Source organism: Danio rerio, chromosome 8 (genome assembly GCF_052040795.2).
Source record: "Danio rerio strain M-AB ecotype USA chromosome 8, GRCz13ab, whole genome shotgun sequence".
NCBI lineage: Eukaryota > Metazoa > Chordata > Actinopteri > Cypriniformes > Danionidae > Danio > Danio rerio.
The window spans coordinates 57,390,410-57,407,500 of record NC_141028.1 but is presented as its reverse complement, the minus strand read 5'-3'; the positions used below and the strand labels follow the sequence as shown (position 1 = coordinate 57,407,500).

At 33.1% G+C, this 17,091-nt stretch overlaps 1 protein-coding gene and 1 long non-coding RNA gene across 6 annotated transcripts in view; one reads left to right on the top strand and one right to left on the bottom strand.

The window, feature by feature from the left end:
- gfpt1 (glutamine--fructose-6-phosphate transaminase 1) overlaps positions 1 to 11,471 on the bottom strand; it is a 121,068-nt gene extending 109,597 nt beyond the window's left edge. For 4 of the 5 annotated variants that reach the window (XM_087263718.1, XM_087263721.1, XM_087263720.1 and 1 more), the window contains exons 1-2: positions 11,423 to 11,471; positions 1,121 to 1,228 (exon numbers count right to left, since the gene is read on the bottom strand). In XM_087263718.1, coding sequence (XP_087119844.1) covers positions 1,121 to 1,228; positions 11,423 to 11,429 — 115 coding nt within the window. In that variant the 5' untranslated portion in view covers positions 11,430 to 11,471. 5 annotated transcript variants of the gene reach the window in all.
- Positions 1 to 17,091, top strand: part of LOC147842882 (uncharacterized) — a 797,275-nt gene that overhangs the window by 413,011 nt on the left and 367,173 nt on the right. The window lies entirely within an intron of this gene.

The following is a 17,091-nucleotide window of genomic DNA, read 5'->3' as shown; positions in this document are numbered from 1 at the left end:
AAAAATTGAAAGGGGGGCTAATAATTCTGACTTCAACTGTAAGTGTTGGACCTAAAGTGTTCTTTATTACAATATCTAGGAAATAAATATGACTGTAAAGGCAAAGTAATTTTATGAATAATGTCCATATTAAAACTTTGCACTGTCACTGGAGCTAAGGTTGATGTTAATGGATATAATATATAGTTAGTTTATGCACTACAGGCCTCAACAATAAGGACTGCCCGGTGGCCCGGGGCCAGCATGAAAGAAGCTCAGGACAGTAGACAGGATTGTTACTGGCCCCTATCGGCCAGTAACGATGATTAAGTTATTTTTTTCGTAACCTGGTAACAACAAGTACAGTGAAAAGACGTAAAAAAATAAAATAAAAATAAAGTTAAAATAAAATAAAAAAGTAAAAGAAAATGTGGGTTTATAAAGTCTTGGAAGCAGACAACTGCATGGATACAAAATTAAGAAAAAGAAATTTTCCATACTGCTCTTTCGTTTGCATAAAATCTTAAATTTTGCTCATCATACACTTATTAACATTTTTTGGGTAACACTTTACAATAAGGTTCATAAGTTAATGCGTTTACTAACATGAACTAATCATGAACAACACATGTACAGCATTTATTAATCATAATTGAACATTTACTAATGCATTATTAACATCCAAGTCCATGCTTGTTAACATTAGTTAATGCACCATGACTTAACATGAACTAACAATGAACAACTGTATTTTCATTAACTACCGTTAACTAACATGAACAAATACTGTAGTAAATGTATTGTTCATTGTTTGTTCATGTTAGTAAATGCATTAATATACATTAACTAATGAACCTTATTGTAAAGTGTGACCCATTTTTTAAATGTTTAAATTCTAGATTCAAAGACATTATTTAAAATATCTAGCTAAGAAATACCTTTTAACTTTTTTTTGTTGTTGTTGCGGCCAGTGAAAAGTGTGGCAGGGCAAGTAAAAATCTCAACCACTGGCCTGATCGGCCCAGTAGAAAAAATCCTTAGAGTTAAACCCTGCAGTATAAAATTATTTCTATGGGAGGTCCCCACAGGGATTGAAACATAAGTGTGTATCAGTTTGTGAGGTGTCTTGTCTGTTCCTGACCTGCGGAGTCATAGCCACGGTACTCCAGGCGCCGCAGACCTTTGATAAGGACCTCAAGGATCTCACGGCGAGTGTGAGGCACATGATAATTCAGATACGCAAATATGCCTTGAGAGAGAAAAACAAAGAGGGTTTATTTATAAATGGACAGTACAGGGAAAATGTTTATTAGCAAATTAAATCAAAGACTATCAAAGTCAAAGTCAGCTTTATTTTCAACTCAACCACATGTACAAGACATCAAGAGAATCGAAACTCTCAGTCCCTACACTCTCAGAAATAAAGGTATGCGAGCTGTCGCTGGGGTGGTACCTTTTCAAAAGGTACACATTTGTACTTGAGGGGTCCATATTGGTTCCTCAGAAGTATATTTTAGTACCTGAACATTTTAAGAGGAATAATTTTGTACTTTTTAGGTATCAATATTTACCCTTGAGGTATTAATATGGACCTTTTAGGTACACATTTGTAGCTTTTGAAAAGGTAGCACCCCAGTGACAGCTCGCGTACCTTTATTTTATGAGAGTTTAGGTGTCTAACAGATAATATTAATACAAAAAGTAGAATTTTAAAAATAAACTACAGTACATACAATTACACAAATAATATAATCTAAAAATATAATTAACAATAGAAATTGTAAACAATCCAATTTACACTTAAGTGCACATGGCAAGGAGTGCAAATCAGAGTTGTGCAGATGCAAAACAGTATAAACCAGTCTACTATCAAACTTTCACAGTCATTTCACTTTGAATGACTACGGCTCTATTGGTGAGTTTGGTGTGGTTGAAGATGGAGAACTAGAGCTTCTGTGCATATGCATTCAGGCACTGAAGTTAGTAAAAATAAAAGTCCTCTTCTGACACGTATTGGCCAAACAGAAACACTTGATAGACAATTCAGCCATTTAAAAACTGCCAAATATTGGCCAATATTCTGGCCTTGATCGACCAATAATTATATACAAAAGCAAATGAAACAGAATTAAATAAACAATTATGACAGCAATAAATTAAAAGTCACAAATGCATTTGAGCACTTGAAACGCAAATAAAGCTGTGAAACTGCTAAGCAGGCAGAGTTATGAGAATTGCTATAACTGCTATAAATCATCCTTTATCATTGAGAAATACTTAAACAGTATTTAAAAGGACGCTATTTAAATTAAGAAATAGCAGATACATTCAGCAAACATTACTTTAAAAGTTTTTCCAAACAAAACATGTTGTTTCACCCAAATGTTCATACAAAAATAAATTATGAAAACGAATATGAACAACAAAAGCACAGATATAATAGTGATTTATTAAATAAAATTAATTACACAATAAAAGTGATTTGATTTGACATACAAGCTTATAATTAATCATACAAAGTGTGTGTGTTTGTACATTAGAAGGTGTCCGGTTAAAATACAGATTTTCCTTATCAAATAATAGACATATTGTGTTTTTACTATGACTTACAAATAGAATAGTCAGCCAGAATAACAATTATCATGTTAAATCATAACACTTTGCAGCTTTCCTTTAGATAATGTTATTTTTTTGTCGGCACGAAGATTTTAATTAATAAAAATATATATTTTTAATTATGTGAGACAATTTATTTTTTTGTTTTTTGAACTAAAAAGTATGATGAGAGTCATAAGACTAGATTTTGTCTGTTGGGAATTAATTAGATTGTTGCAGAATGCAACAATGCATGTAATCAGAGAAGAGATGGGATGATGTTGCAAAGGGAAGGGTGAGGTAATTACACCAGGGTAAATCATTTATAATGATTTCAATCATTTAATAAAATCATTTAAAATATAACTGTCCATTTTGAATAATTGGCAACTTTAACAAGCTAGATACTGAAGAAAAGATCTAATGCTAAAGTTTCATCATGTTTCTAAAAGACAAAAAAAAATAATATTTAACTAAGAAAACGTTCATAACACTTTCAGAAAATTTTGTTAAGTTAAAAACTCAATAACTCACACTTGACTTGTTAAAAACCAGTTTCAGTTGTTTTGTTCTGTTGAACACAAAAGAAGATATTTTGAAGAATGTTGGAAACCATTCTTCAAATATTCTTCAGTAGATTTTCTTTAAGTATAACATGACAAAAAAAAAATCCTCAAACTGGTCTAAAACAAGTTAATGGGTAAGTAAATGATGACAGAATTTTAGGAAAACCTAAAATTTTCATAACATTTTCTGAAAACCGTAGTTACAATTCAAGTTTAGGCTTTTGTTAAAGAGGAAAACTATATTATTTAGTCTCCGACTGACTTGATCCAAACCAGTTTTAGTTGATTTGTTCTGTTGAACGCAAAAAAAGATATTTTGAAGAATGTTGGAAACCATTTGTTTTAACTACAGCATAGTTGTACCAGTTTCCAATATTCTTTAGTAGATCTTCTTTAAGTTTAACATAACAAAAAAAATTCTCAAACTGGTTTAAAACATTTTAAGAGGTAAGTAAATGATGACAGAATTTTAGGAAAACCTAAAATTTTCATAACATTTTCTGAAAACCCTAGTTACAATTTATGCTTAGGGTTTTGTTAAAGAGGAAAACTATATTATTTAGTCTCCGACTGACTTGTTCCAAACCAGTTTTAGTTGTTTTGTTCTGTTGAACGCAAAAGAAGATTTTTTGAAGAATGTTGGAAACCATTTGTTTTACCTATAGTTGTCAGTAGGTACCAGTTTCAAATATTCTTCAGTATATCTTCCTTAAGTTTAACATAACAAAAAAAATCTCAAACTGGTTTAAAACAAGTTAAGGGGCAAGTAAATGATGACAGAATTTTAGGAAAACCTAAAATTTTCATAACATTTTCTGAAAACCGTAGTTATAATTCATGCTTAGGCGTTTGTTAAAGTGAAAAACTATTATTTAGTCTCTGATTGACTTGTTCCAAACCAGTTTTAGTTGATTTGTTATGTTGAACACAAAAGAAGATAATTTGAAGAATGTTTTAAACTGTTTGTTTTACCTACTTATGGTTGTCAGTAGGTATTGGTTTCCAATATTTTCAGTTAATCTCCTTTTGAGTTTAACATAACAAAAACAATCCTCAACAAGTCAAAGGGCGAGGAAAATGATGACAGGATTTTAAGAAAACCTAAAACTTTCATAACATTTTCAGAAAACTGTAGTTACAACTCATATTTAAGCTTTTGTTTGAGTGAAAAGCTGAATATTTTATAATCATTTACTTACACTTGACTTGTTTCAAACGAGTTTTAGTTATTTACTTCTGTTGAACAGAAGATATTTTGAAGAATATTTTAAACTGTTTGTTTTGATTGTCAATATCTTTTCAACAGATTTCTTCATTTGTATTTAACATAACAAAATAAAAATCCTCAAACCGGTCTGAAACAAGTTAAATGAGTAAATAATGAAACAATTTTAATTTTAGTTTGAATTGCCTCTTTAATAGTTGAGCACGAAGGCTTTACTATTCTGTATAAAACTACAGCATCAATAAAAAACAGAAAGAACCGGTAAAGAAAGTGAAGCACTCTTTTTGATTAGGCAAGACAAAAAGAAAGTAAGCGAAAGGAAAACATGATGATCTCAATTCTGTTATTGTAGCCTGGTAAAACAGAGCCAACCGGTTTGACAGCTTTAAATAACCACTGAGTGAACGAGAAAGACGTCAATCCATGCACAATGCACATACAGTAAACAAATGCCTTTAATAAAATTAAGAAGCCTAACGGAAGGAAAAGCTAATCTGTGGAGAGGCATAGAGGCAGAGCAAAATCATTAAAATTAACAATGTATAAAAAAAAGAACTGGCTTTGATGGTCATATCTTTTAGCAGATAAATCTACACCACTATAGAGTGTTAAGTTACCAGATACATGACTATGGAGAAACAGAAACGTCACAAAAGCACCATTCAGTGGTCTGGCCTTGGGCAACGCATATACTCATGTGTAAGGGTGTTTAAGGTTGTCAAACAAGCTTGCCTTTATGCAGGCAGAAGACTCGCCGAAATGAATGTTTCATTCACAGAAGCCTCACCTCTTCTTAATTTTTTTTAATAAACCAAAAAATTAAATAATAATCATTTTTTTTAAATTAAGTAATTAAAAACAATAATAATAATAATTAAATACAATAAATAAGTTAAACAATAATATTAATAATAATAATAAATAAATAAAATAAAAAATATAGTACAAAAACAAAAAATAATAATATTTAATTATAAACAATTAAAAAATAAAATAATAAAACAAAAATGAAATAATAAAACAAAAAATAGTAATAATTAATTATAAAAATTTAAAATAATCAATTGATAAAATAATCAATTAATAAAAATAAAATAATAATAAAAATAAAGTAAAATTAAATAATAACAAAAGTAAATTAATAATAATAAATAAATCAATAAACCAAAAATAGTACAAAAAAGAAAAAATAAAGTAATAATTATTAAAAAAATAAAAAATCAATTATTAAAAAAATATATATAAACATATAATAATAATAATAATAATAATAAATAATAATAATAATAGTAATAATAATAATAATAAAAATAACAATTATAAAATAAATGAAGTACAAATACAAAAATACTTAATTCAGTAGAAATATGTTTTTTGAGGGGGAGAATTAAAATGTAAAAAAATCATGTGCATTTTTTTACAATAACAAATGTTAAATGAAGAAACGAAAAAGGAAATTTTTGAAGATGCTTGTAGACTACCACTGACAAGTTTGTGATCTTAAGACATTGTTTTTGAAAGAAGTATTTCTTTACACTTTTGATAAAAACAGGGCTATTATGGAATTTTCGTGCAACCTAAAATAATGAATAACATGTTTTTCCCCATTTTCCTTTTTATTTTATATTATTTTAAATTGCAGTTTATTTCTGTGACGCAAATATAACATGTCTGCAGGCAATGCTGCTGTCCTCAGTGTCACATGACCCTTCAAAATCCATTCAAATTCACTTATTTGGTGCACATTTGGTAGATTTTGAAACTCAAAAAAGCTTTCAAGCTGCTAAGTAAGCAGAGTAAGAAAAAGTTTAGTTAGTCTCTTCTAAAATACTAGCCAATTAAGTGCTATAAATCTTCCTGTAACATCATTGTAAGACATGTTTGTACTGCATTATATAAGATTTGTTATCTAAATTTAAAAAAGCAGATTCATTTAGAATCATTTTCATTTCTACATTTTCAGCAGGTAATGCTGCTGTCCTCATTGTCACATGACCCTTTGAAGCCCTTCAAGCACACTTATTTGGTGCAGAAAAAAATATTTCTCATTATCAAAGTCTTTCTGATAGAAATAATGTTCAATATAGCATTTTCTGCGATTTTTTTTCTCACAGTCGCGCCATAGGAAAAACTATTTTAAATTCCACACAAAACCTTTCAGCAAACACTTAAAATTGTGTGTTATTTAGGTTTTTCTCTCTCTTTGACCAAGAGACTTGCATTCTAAAAAGATTTTATATCGCTGAACCTTTAGTGTTCATGTGTAAATAACCATCTATAGAGGTAAACGATATATACATGAACTTTAGAGCATGTCTTTCAATGTGATACACTGTATGTTGTACTCTATATATCTTCCGATAAAACAGCAAGCAAATATTTAGGTAAAGTTGGTTTTATATTCACACATTTGGGGCCCTATCATACACCCAGCGCAGTGTGGCGCAAGGCGCGGCGCAATAATCTTTTGGTAGTTTCAGCTTGGAGCAAGAGTCGTTTTGCTACGCTGTTTAAATAGCAAATGCATTAGCGCTCATTTGTGTGCCCATAGGCGTTCTGGTCCAAAAAGGAAGGCATTCTGAGGCGGACCGCTGGCGCGTTGCTATTTTGAGAAACTATAATAGATTTTTCATTAGACCAAAACTAACCCGGTCTAAACTCCGGCACAGAGTTGCGCCTCGCTTACGCACTGCTTAATACACACAAGAGAGCAATAGGCAAATATCTTTACATATGAAAAAATGTAAATATTAAGGATATATATATAGGATATAATAAGAATAGATATAGGATATAAATATAAAGGATTAAAATATTACAAAACATATTATTTTCTAGCCTACATAAATATGAAAAATCACTGCTTTTATGTCTTCTTCATCTCGGGAGGCTTTTTCAGTTCATTCATAACAATTTGCTTTTGTATAATGTTACTATTATTAGCAGTATTATTTTTTTATATCCATATGTATATTTGTTTTATTAAAAACAAGCTTAGATTTGCCCACCTGTCAGGTTTTAGACCATATGGGGCACAGCATGTGTTTAAGGATATAACTCAGGCTTTTAAGCACATTTTGTTATTATTGTTCATTTATTAGTTTGCTGGAAATTAGAACTGAAATTAGAAATAGTTTTGAAATGAATATTTGCGCTTAACAAACTAAATTTATTATTTATAGACTAATTGATGTCTGTGCGTAAAGGTTTCCCTATTCAAGAGCGAATGTAAAAGTAGATCCATTATCTCTCATTCTCACGCAGTAGATGCTCTGTTTAACTGTTACAAAAAACTCTTAACTGTTTGCTAGTGAAATGCTCATTTTTTTCCCACTTAGACTTACTTTGCGTCCTGTAAATAGCGAATGCGCTCTTGGCGCTACGCAGCTGGCTCTTAAAGGAAATTGGAGATGAGATTCTAATTGGTTTATTCTCAAAACACACCTATAACTCATTAAAAAAATAAACTCAACACTTTTAGACCATGCGCCACAGCGCAAAGCAGTTTTTCCCGTCCTTAAATTAGCAAAAACGCGCTCTGACACGCCCTGAAAGCGTTTGCGCCCTGCGTTTTGCGCTCTGCGCATGGACCATCAAAATAGAGCCCTTGAACTTTCTCCTTAATAATATAATTTCAGAACAGTAATGCTACATAGAAAATACATATTAGCAGCCAATGACTATCAAAGTACAACATTGTTCAGGGTCAATTATCAGTGTTTATGTTGTTTTGAATTTATACTTGTATTCAATTTCAGTCTGAATATTCAAAGTAGCTAGTAAACGATATAAGGAGCGAGTGACAAGTTGTCACTGCTCAAAAAACAAACAAATGTGCGAATATAAAACTAACTTTACCTCAAGCAAGCAAATGCTGCTTTTATGTTTTTTTTATTATTATTATATACCCTGTTTGAGTCTGTGAATGACTTGTGAGGGCCAAAAAGAACAATCCCTGCCTTTCGTCAAGGTTGTGACAGCAAATGTCTTGTCTATCTTAAGTGAAGAGGTCACACAGATTTAGCTTATCAGACATAACGAAGAAAAAAAAAAAGAAACTGTGGGAAAAAAAAGAAAAAAGAACTCCTAGCTGGTCAATCTCGATCTTTCTTTTATCAGTATACCACTACTAATAACAATAGGAACTCAATCGCTTCCTTAAAGATTTAAAAGTAGATGAACTGCTCACATTTTACAATAAGGATCTGTTAATGTATTTACTAACATGTTATAAACTAGTAAGAACAATACTTGAAGATCATTTAATTTATTAAAGCATTATTAAAATGCAGAGTTAATGTACTGTGAGTTAACAATGAATGACTGAGTCTTTTTCATTAAATAACATTTACAATAATGCATAGATTGAGGTAAAGTTGGTTCTATATTTGCACATTTGGACTTTTTCCATTAATAATATTAGGTCACAAATGTATTCGTTGCTCAATCTAAATAAGAAAATCATATTAGCAGGCAATGACTATCAAAGTACAGCATTGTTCAGTCAATTAAATAAAGCTAATGATGCTTTGAAGTCATACTTGCATTTAGTTTCAGACCGAATATTCAAAGTAACATGGTAAACAATATAGAGACTTCCAAATGAACAGATGTGCGAATATAACATCAACTTTACCTCAATAACATTATAGGAACCATGTCAAAAGTTGCCACTATTAAAAAAATTACAATTTTGTGAATATTAAACCAATTTTACCTCAATAATAACAAAGGGACTCTGTCACAAGTTGTCACTAATAAAAAATAAACAAATTTGTGCGAATATAATACCAACTTTACCTTAATAACAATAAAGGGGCAATGTCACAAGTTGTCACTGTAAAAATTTAACAAATTTGTTCGAATATAATACCAACTCTACCTCATTAATAATATAGGAACCATGTCAAATGTTGCCACGGCTAAAAAAAAAATTAACAAATGTGCAAATATAAAACCAACTTTACCTCAGTAACAATATAGGAACAATGTGAAAAGTTGCCACTGTTAAAAATAAACAAATGTGCAAAATAGAGGTAAAGTTGGTTTTATATTCGCACATTCTGACTTTCCCCTTAATAATATAATTTGATAAAAGTATTATTTGCAAACTCTAAATAGCGAATAAATCATATTAGCAGCAAATGACTATCAAAGTACAACATGGTTCACAGTCAAATAAACAGTGTTAATGTTGTTTACAAGTCATACTTGCATACCAATTACGATTGAATATTCAAAGTAACATGGTAAACAATATAGAGACTAAATGAAGCGATGTGCAAATATAAAACTAACTTTACCTCTATACAGTATGTGCAAATATAAAGCTAACTTCAGCTCAATAACAATATAGGGACATTGTTACTAGTTTTTTCACTGTTCACAAATGAACAAATATGATAATATAAAAACAACTTTACCTCTATATCAATATAGGAACCATGTCAAAAGTTGCCACTGTTAAAAATGAACAAATTTGTGCGAATATAATACCAACTTTACCTTAATAACAATATAGGGACAATGTCAAAAGTTGCCGCGGTTAAAAAAAATTAACAAATGTTCAAATACAATACCAACTTTACCTCATTAATGATATGCAGTAGGAACCATGTGAAAAGTTGTCACTTTTAGGAATTTAACAAATGTGCAAATATAAAACCAACTTTACCTCATTACCAATATAGGAACAATGTGAAAAGTTGCCACTGTTAAAAATAAACAAATGTGCAAAATAGAGGTAAAGTTGGTTTTATATTCGCACATTCTGACTTTCCCCTTAATAATATAATTTGATAAAAGTATTATTTGCAAACTCTAAATAGCGAATAAATCATATTAGCAGCAAATGACTATCAAAGTACAACATGGTTCACAGTCAAATAAACAGTGTTAATGTTTACAAGTCATACTTGCATACTAATTACGATCGAATATTCAAAGTAACATGGTAAACAATATAAAGACTAAATGAAGCGATGTGCGAATATAAAACTAACTTTACCTCTATACAGTATGTGCAAATATAAAGCTAACTTCAGCTCAATAACAATATAGGGACATTGTTACTAGTTTTTTCACTGTTCACAAATGAACAAATATGATAATATAAAAACAACTTTACCTCTATATCAATATAGGAACCATGTCAAAAGTTGCCACTGTTAAAAATGAACAAATTTGTGCAAATATAATACCAACTTTACCTCATTAACAATATAATAAACCATGTTAAAATTTGCCAATGTTATAAAAATTAACAAATGTGTGAATATTGAACCAACTGTACCTGCATAACAGTATAGAAACCATGTCAAAAGTTGTCACTGTTTAAAATCGAACGAATGGGTGAATAAAATCGAATATATGAACCAATATAAAACCAACTTTACCTCAATGATGAATAAATAATGTAATAAACGTACTGTCAGTAAAAACATTGACTAATTGAACATTATGTAAAGTGTTGCCATGCAACTTCACCCTTAATGTTACTCTTTGGTTTCGACAAACAGTGAGGTTCATCACTAAACAAACTAAACTAGAGGTGTGGTCACATTTACAGTAACTTAAATTTAGATTTGTGACTTGTTCTACTGGAAATGGTAGTCTGGGTATCATTTGATGACGCTAAATTAATAAAGAAATAATATCGGTTAGCAAACAGTAAGAGATTATGAATGTGATCCAAGCACTGATGTATTATCCTGATGACTTAAACTGATTAAAAGTAACAATAAATATCACTGTACAACATCTTCAAGCTATAGAACTCTATATTAAGGACATGTCTATCTAGAAAATGCTTAAGCATAATAAATTCGTATCTATATGTGAATACATGCGCAGAAATTATATCAAGAATAGATTGATGACTGTTGGTTTTCAAAACCCAGCCACTGTCCGATGCTAAATGCTAGTGGATTTTCCCTCCGATGGCTCTTTTGTTTCACTTTTCTAGCATTATTCTATACCGTGCGTATTTTAAATGAACGTCACGTATATTATCGGTGTTAATGTAAAATTAAAATGTAGTTTTCATTGCTGTACTCACCACACATGTCTCCGGTACTGCTGCCAAGAGCTCTTTAGTTCCTCGTTCTGAATCGCTGTCACTATAAACCCGCCCACTGCGCGTGGTATTGGTCAAGAAGGCGGTCTGCGCCCTGATCTAGTTCTCGCTGATTGGCTGGTTCGACTGTCAGTCTTTTGGTTACCTGCCAACGGAGTCAGTTTAGACGTGGCAGCAGGATGCGAGTCCGCGGCGTCGCGTCCAGTGATGTCAACTGTGTTGTCTTTACAGTTAGTTGACGGCTTTTAACACACTTTCAATGAAACACTTTTTTATCATGTTGACGTTTCATATTTAAAAAAGCTCAATATGTGTGGAAAATGTATGCATAAAGCCTACGATTATTTGTAAGTAAGCATTATATCTCTCGAACATCTCCCCATAAAGAAAAACTACAGAGTTGTAAGGGTTTTTTTTACAGGTATGGTTCACCCAAAACAGAAATTCTGTCACTATTTGCTCACACTTTACTTTTTTCAATCATTCATGAGTTTCTTTCTTCTGTTGAGCACAAAATAAGATGTTTAGAAGAATGCAGGAGATCTGTAACGGTTTGTTTTTCCTACTATGAAAGTCAACCCTGCTGACAAATCCAGCTTAAACCAGCCTAGGCTGGTAGGCTGGTTTTAGCTGGTTGACTAGCCTGGTTTTAAAGGGGTTTTGGCCATTTCCAGGCTGGTTTCCAGCCATTTCCAGCCTGGTCTTAGCTGGTCAGACTGGAAAATGACCAGCCAAATCCAGCTAAAACCAGCTTGACCAGCCTGGTTTAAGCTGGATATAGCTGGTTTTGGCTGGACTCCCAGCTTGGTTAGGCTGATCAAGCCGGTTTTAGCTGGTCATCTCCCAGCCTGACCAGCTAAGACCAGGCTGGAAATGGCTGGAAACCAGCCTGGAAGTGGTCAAAACCCCTCTAAAGCCAGCCTAGACGACCAGCTAAAACCAGCCAACCAGCCTAGGCTGGTTTAGGCTGGATTTTTCAGCAGGGAAGGGTTACAGGTTTTCAGCTTTCTTCTAAATATCTTCTTTTGTGCTCAACAAAATAAAGAAACTCATAAAGGTTTGGAATCACTTGATGGTGAGTGAACAGTAAATAGTGAGTGAATTTTTTATTTTTTGGGTGAACTGTCCCTTTAATAGCCTCTATACATATATCAACTTACTTTCTGGCCACATAGATATCAACATCTGGCAATTATTTTACTGATAAACGTAACATTTTAAACATATTTTCATATAAAATAAAATTCTTTACTTGTTTACACAGGTCACCATGTGGTGGTCTCCTCAGAGTGTATTAAAATAATGAGCAAAACACTGTATTTCTGCATCATCCTGCTAAATCTACATACTTAAACTTTACTTGTTTCAAACATTTATGGGCTTCTTCTGCTAAGCACAAAGAAAGATATATAGAACAATGCCGAAGACCAATTGTTTTACCTACAGTACCATGGATGTCAATGGTTACAGGTTTTCCTACTATGGAAGTCAATGATTACAGGTTTTCAGCTTTCTTCAAAATTTCTTCTTAAGTGTTCAACAGCAATAATATCTCATAAAGGTTTGAATTCACTTGATGGTGAGTAAATAGTGAGTGAATTTGATTTTTTTGGGTGAACTATCCTTTTAATAGCTACTATATATATCAACTCACTTTCTGACAACATGCTGTAAATATAAACATCTGGCAATTTTTGTACTGAAAATTTTTACATTTTCAACACATTTTATATAAAAATAAAACACTTTACTAGTTTACGCTGGTCACCATGTGGTGGTCTCCTCAGAGTGTATCAAAATATTGTGCAAAACACTGTATTTTTACATCATCCTGCCAAATCTACTACTTGTTTCAAACAATTATGAGTTTCTTGTTGAGCACAAAGGAAGATATTTAGAAGAATGCTGGAGCCCGGTAACCATTTGTTTTTACCTATGGAAGTCAATGGTTACAGGTTTTCAGCTTTCCTGTAAATATCTTCATTAGTGTTCAACAGAAATAATCCATTAAGGTTTGAAATCTCTTGAGGGTGAGTAAATAGTGAGTGAATTTTTATTTTTGGGTGAACTATCCCTTCAATATTAACATTTTGACTTACTTTCTGGCCACATAAATATCAGAATCTGGCAATTTGTATTTTTTTCTTTAAAACGTAACATTTCCCTGCTGAAAAAAACAGCTTAAACCAGCCTAGGCTGGTTGGCTGGATTTAGCTGGTTGACCAGGCTGGTTTTAGAGGGGTTTTGGCCATTTCCAGGCTGGTTTCCAGCCATTTCCAGCCTGGTCTTAGCTGGTCAGGCTGGGAGATGACCTGCTAAAACCAGCTTGACCAGCTTAGCCAGGCTGGGAGCCCAGCCAAAACCAGTTATGTCCAGCTTAAACCAGGCTGGTCAAGCTGGTTTTAGCTGGATTTAGCTGGTCATTTTCCAGCCTGACCAGCTAAGACCAGGCTGGAAATGGCCAAAACCCCTCTAAAACCAGCCTGGTCAACCAGCTAAAACCAGCCAACCAGCCTAGGCTGGTTTAAGCTGGATTTTTCAGCAGAGATTTTAATACATTTTCGTATACTTGTATACACTGGACACCATGTGTTTGTCTCCTCAAAGTGTACTAAACATTGAGCAGAACATTGTATATCATCCTGCTTAATCCTCATACTTATTAAGTGCATACACAACAAAAGCAAATTTAAAATAAAGTACAACTGACAAGTATAGAAATGTGTTTCGCTCGGTGTTAAAAAAAATAATGATCAATGAACAATTTAACCAGTTTCTGAAACTTATTATTAAAAGGGATTGTTCACCCAAAAATGAACAAAAAAATGACTCAATATTTTCTCACCCTCGAGTGCTTCCAAACCTTTATGGGTTTCTTATTTTTCAGCTGAACCAAAAAGAAGACAGCTTGAAACTGGTAACCATTCACTTCCACAGGGAAACCCAAAACTATTGAAGACAATGGTTACCGGTTTCCAATGTCTTCTTTTGTGTTTAACAGAAGAAAGAAACTCAAACAGGTTTGTGAGGATTGAAGGCGAGTAAATGATGACACAATATTCAGTTTTGGGTGAATGGTCATCCTTTTAAATGTAAAAAGGTTCAACAAAAGAGGCTAGCTTTAACCTAACATTTACTTCTATGCTAAATTCTGACCCAACCATAAATGTCACAGCAAAGATTGAGAAACATCAGACCAGGCAGCATTTCATGGGTCATGTCGTCCAGTTTTTGGTGAGCTCGTGTGAATTGTAGCCTCAGTTTATATGAGTGTCACCAGTAGGCTCTTCTCCTTGTTCTTCTTCTGTAGCTCATCTGCTTCAAGGTTAAACATGTTGTGTGTTCAGAGACGCTCTTCAGCAGACCTCAGTCAAAGCAAGTTGATATCTGAGTTTGAGTTACTATTGTGTTTCTAACATGTATCTTTATATAGGCTACATATACGCTTATATATTTAACAACATAATTCATGATATAGCTGTACATATAATATAGTAAAACACTCACTGGCCACTTTATTAGGTACACCTGTCCAACTGCTCGTTAACCAAAATTCCTGATCAGCAAATCACATGGTAGCAACTCAGTGCATTTAGGCATTTAGGTTCCAGCAGATAGAAAGGCAACAATAACTCAAATAACCACTCATTACAACCGAGGTCTGCAGAACAGCACCTCTGAACCCACAACACATCCAACCTTGAGGCGGATGGGCCACAGCAGCAAAAGACCACACCGGGTGCCAATACTGTCAGCTAAGCACAGGAAACTGAGGCTATTTTCTTGGCACACCTTGGGCCTATTAGTACCAATTGAGCATCGTGTCAACGCCACAGCCTACCTGAGTATTGCTGCTGACCATGTCCATCCCTTTATAACCACAGTGCAACCATCTTCTGATTCTGATGGCTACTTCCAGCAGAATAATGCACCATGTCATAAAGCGCGAATCATCTCAGACTGGTTTCTTGAACATGACAATGAGTACACTGTACTCAAATGGCCTCCACAGTCACCAGATGTCAATCCAATAAAGCACCTTTGGGATGTGGTGGAACAGGAGATGCAGCAACTTTGAGATGCTATCATGTCAATATAAACCCAAATATCTGAAAAACATTTCCAGTATCCTGTTGAATCTGTCACAGAGGATTAAGGCAGTTCTGAAAACAAAAGTGGTCCAACCCGGTACTAGTAAGGTGTACCTAATAAAGTGGCCGGTGAGTGTACGCCTGCACATTTGTTAATTTGTACATTTTTATTCTCTATTTACTTAATTTTTAATTTCTTTGTTATCCCCGTTTAACGATGCTAAACAAATTATAAAGCAAACTGTTGCTGAAGTCTACTTAATAAATAGTAGCTTTTTTAATAGTAGAGAAAAAAATAAATGAATAAAAATTAAATAAAATCTCTGGGCTATGTAACGTTGCGAGAAACTCATTTTGAAATACTAATTATTACTAATTCCTAAAGAGTTCTCAAAGATGAACAACACCCATTTGACCAAATTATGGGCATGAATTATGGACATGTTTTATTATTATGATCTCTCTCTCTCTCTCTCTCTAATGTAGTTTAATCCATTTGTAATGACTTACTTTATAAACACCAGACTAAGACATGCTTATAAAACTAATAAAGCAACCAACGAGTGTGTGTGTTTGTGCGTGTAACTTTAAAAACAACCACAAATCTTTGTTTTCATCCCATTTGTTTGTACTTTGACGTACTGAATAATTGATATGGTCCATCATTGATTGATTTCATTTGTACTGTATCTCCTTTTCCTTCGACATTCTGACTCCTGCAATACTGCTGTTTCATCTTACAAGCGTTTGGATTCGAGGAGTTATCTGTCTTTAAAAGTCGGAGATGTGTGAGAGAACGTCTCACATTCAAGGTTCTCTCAGAATCAAGGTTTTCTCCTCAAATTTCTCAAAACAATGTTGTGAACGCAGTCGTTTCCCACTGCTTTTGCTTTGGTGTGAGAACATTTGTGCTTTCTGTGAGACGAAGTCAAAGCAAAGTAGAGCTAAAGTTCTGAAGAAGTCTGAGATCTGAAACATACGCAGCTAAGATTACAGAGGAAATCCTGGTTTATTTATGATCATCGCCCTCCTGCCATTTTAAAGCCTTCTCTATAAACCTGTCAGGCTGATAGAGAACTACCGTTTCGGATACAAGACAAAATGCAGTTCTTATGTGTCCAAAAAAACAGTGGCTCAATGGTTAGCACTGTCGCCTCAGAGCAAGAAGGTTGCTGGTTCGAGTCCCGGCTGGGCCAGTAGGCATTTCTGTATGGAGTTTGCATGTTCTCCCCGTGTTCGTGTAAGCTTCCTCTGTGTGCTCCGGTTTCCCCCACAGCCCCAAAACATGCGCTGTAGGTGAATTTAATAAACTAAACCAGGGGTTCTCAACTAGTTTGGTCATGGGACCCACATTCATACATAGTCATCAGGCCGCGACCCAAAATTTCAGAAACTATAATATAATTTTAGGAATTATAATTCATTATATCAAGTAGTGACAGATAAATCATAGGAAAATCACCAAGGCTTACAAAAAAACAATACTTTATTGCTGTCATTTAACAAAATGCATCAAATTATAGTAATATTACAGAGTAAAAACGTCAAATACTGTAAACA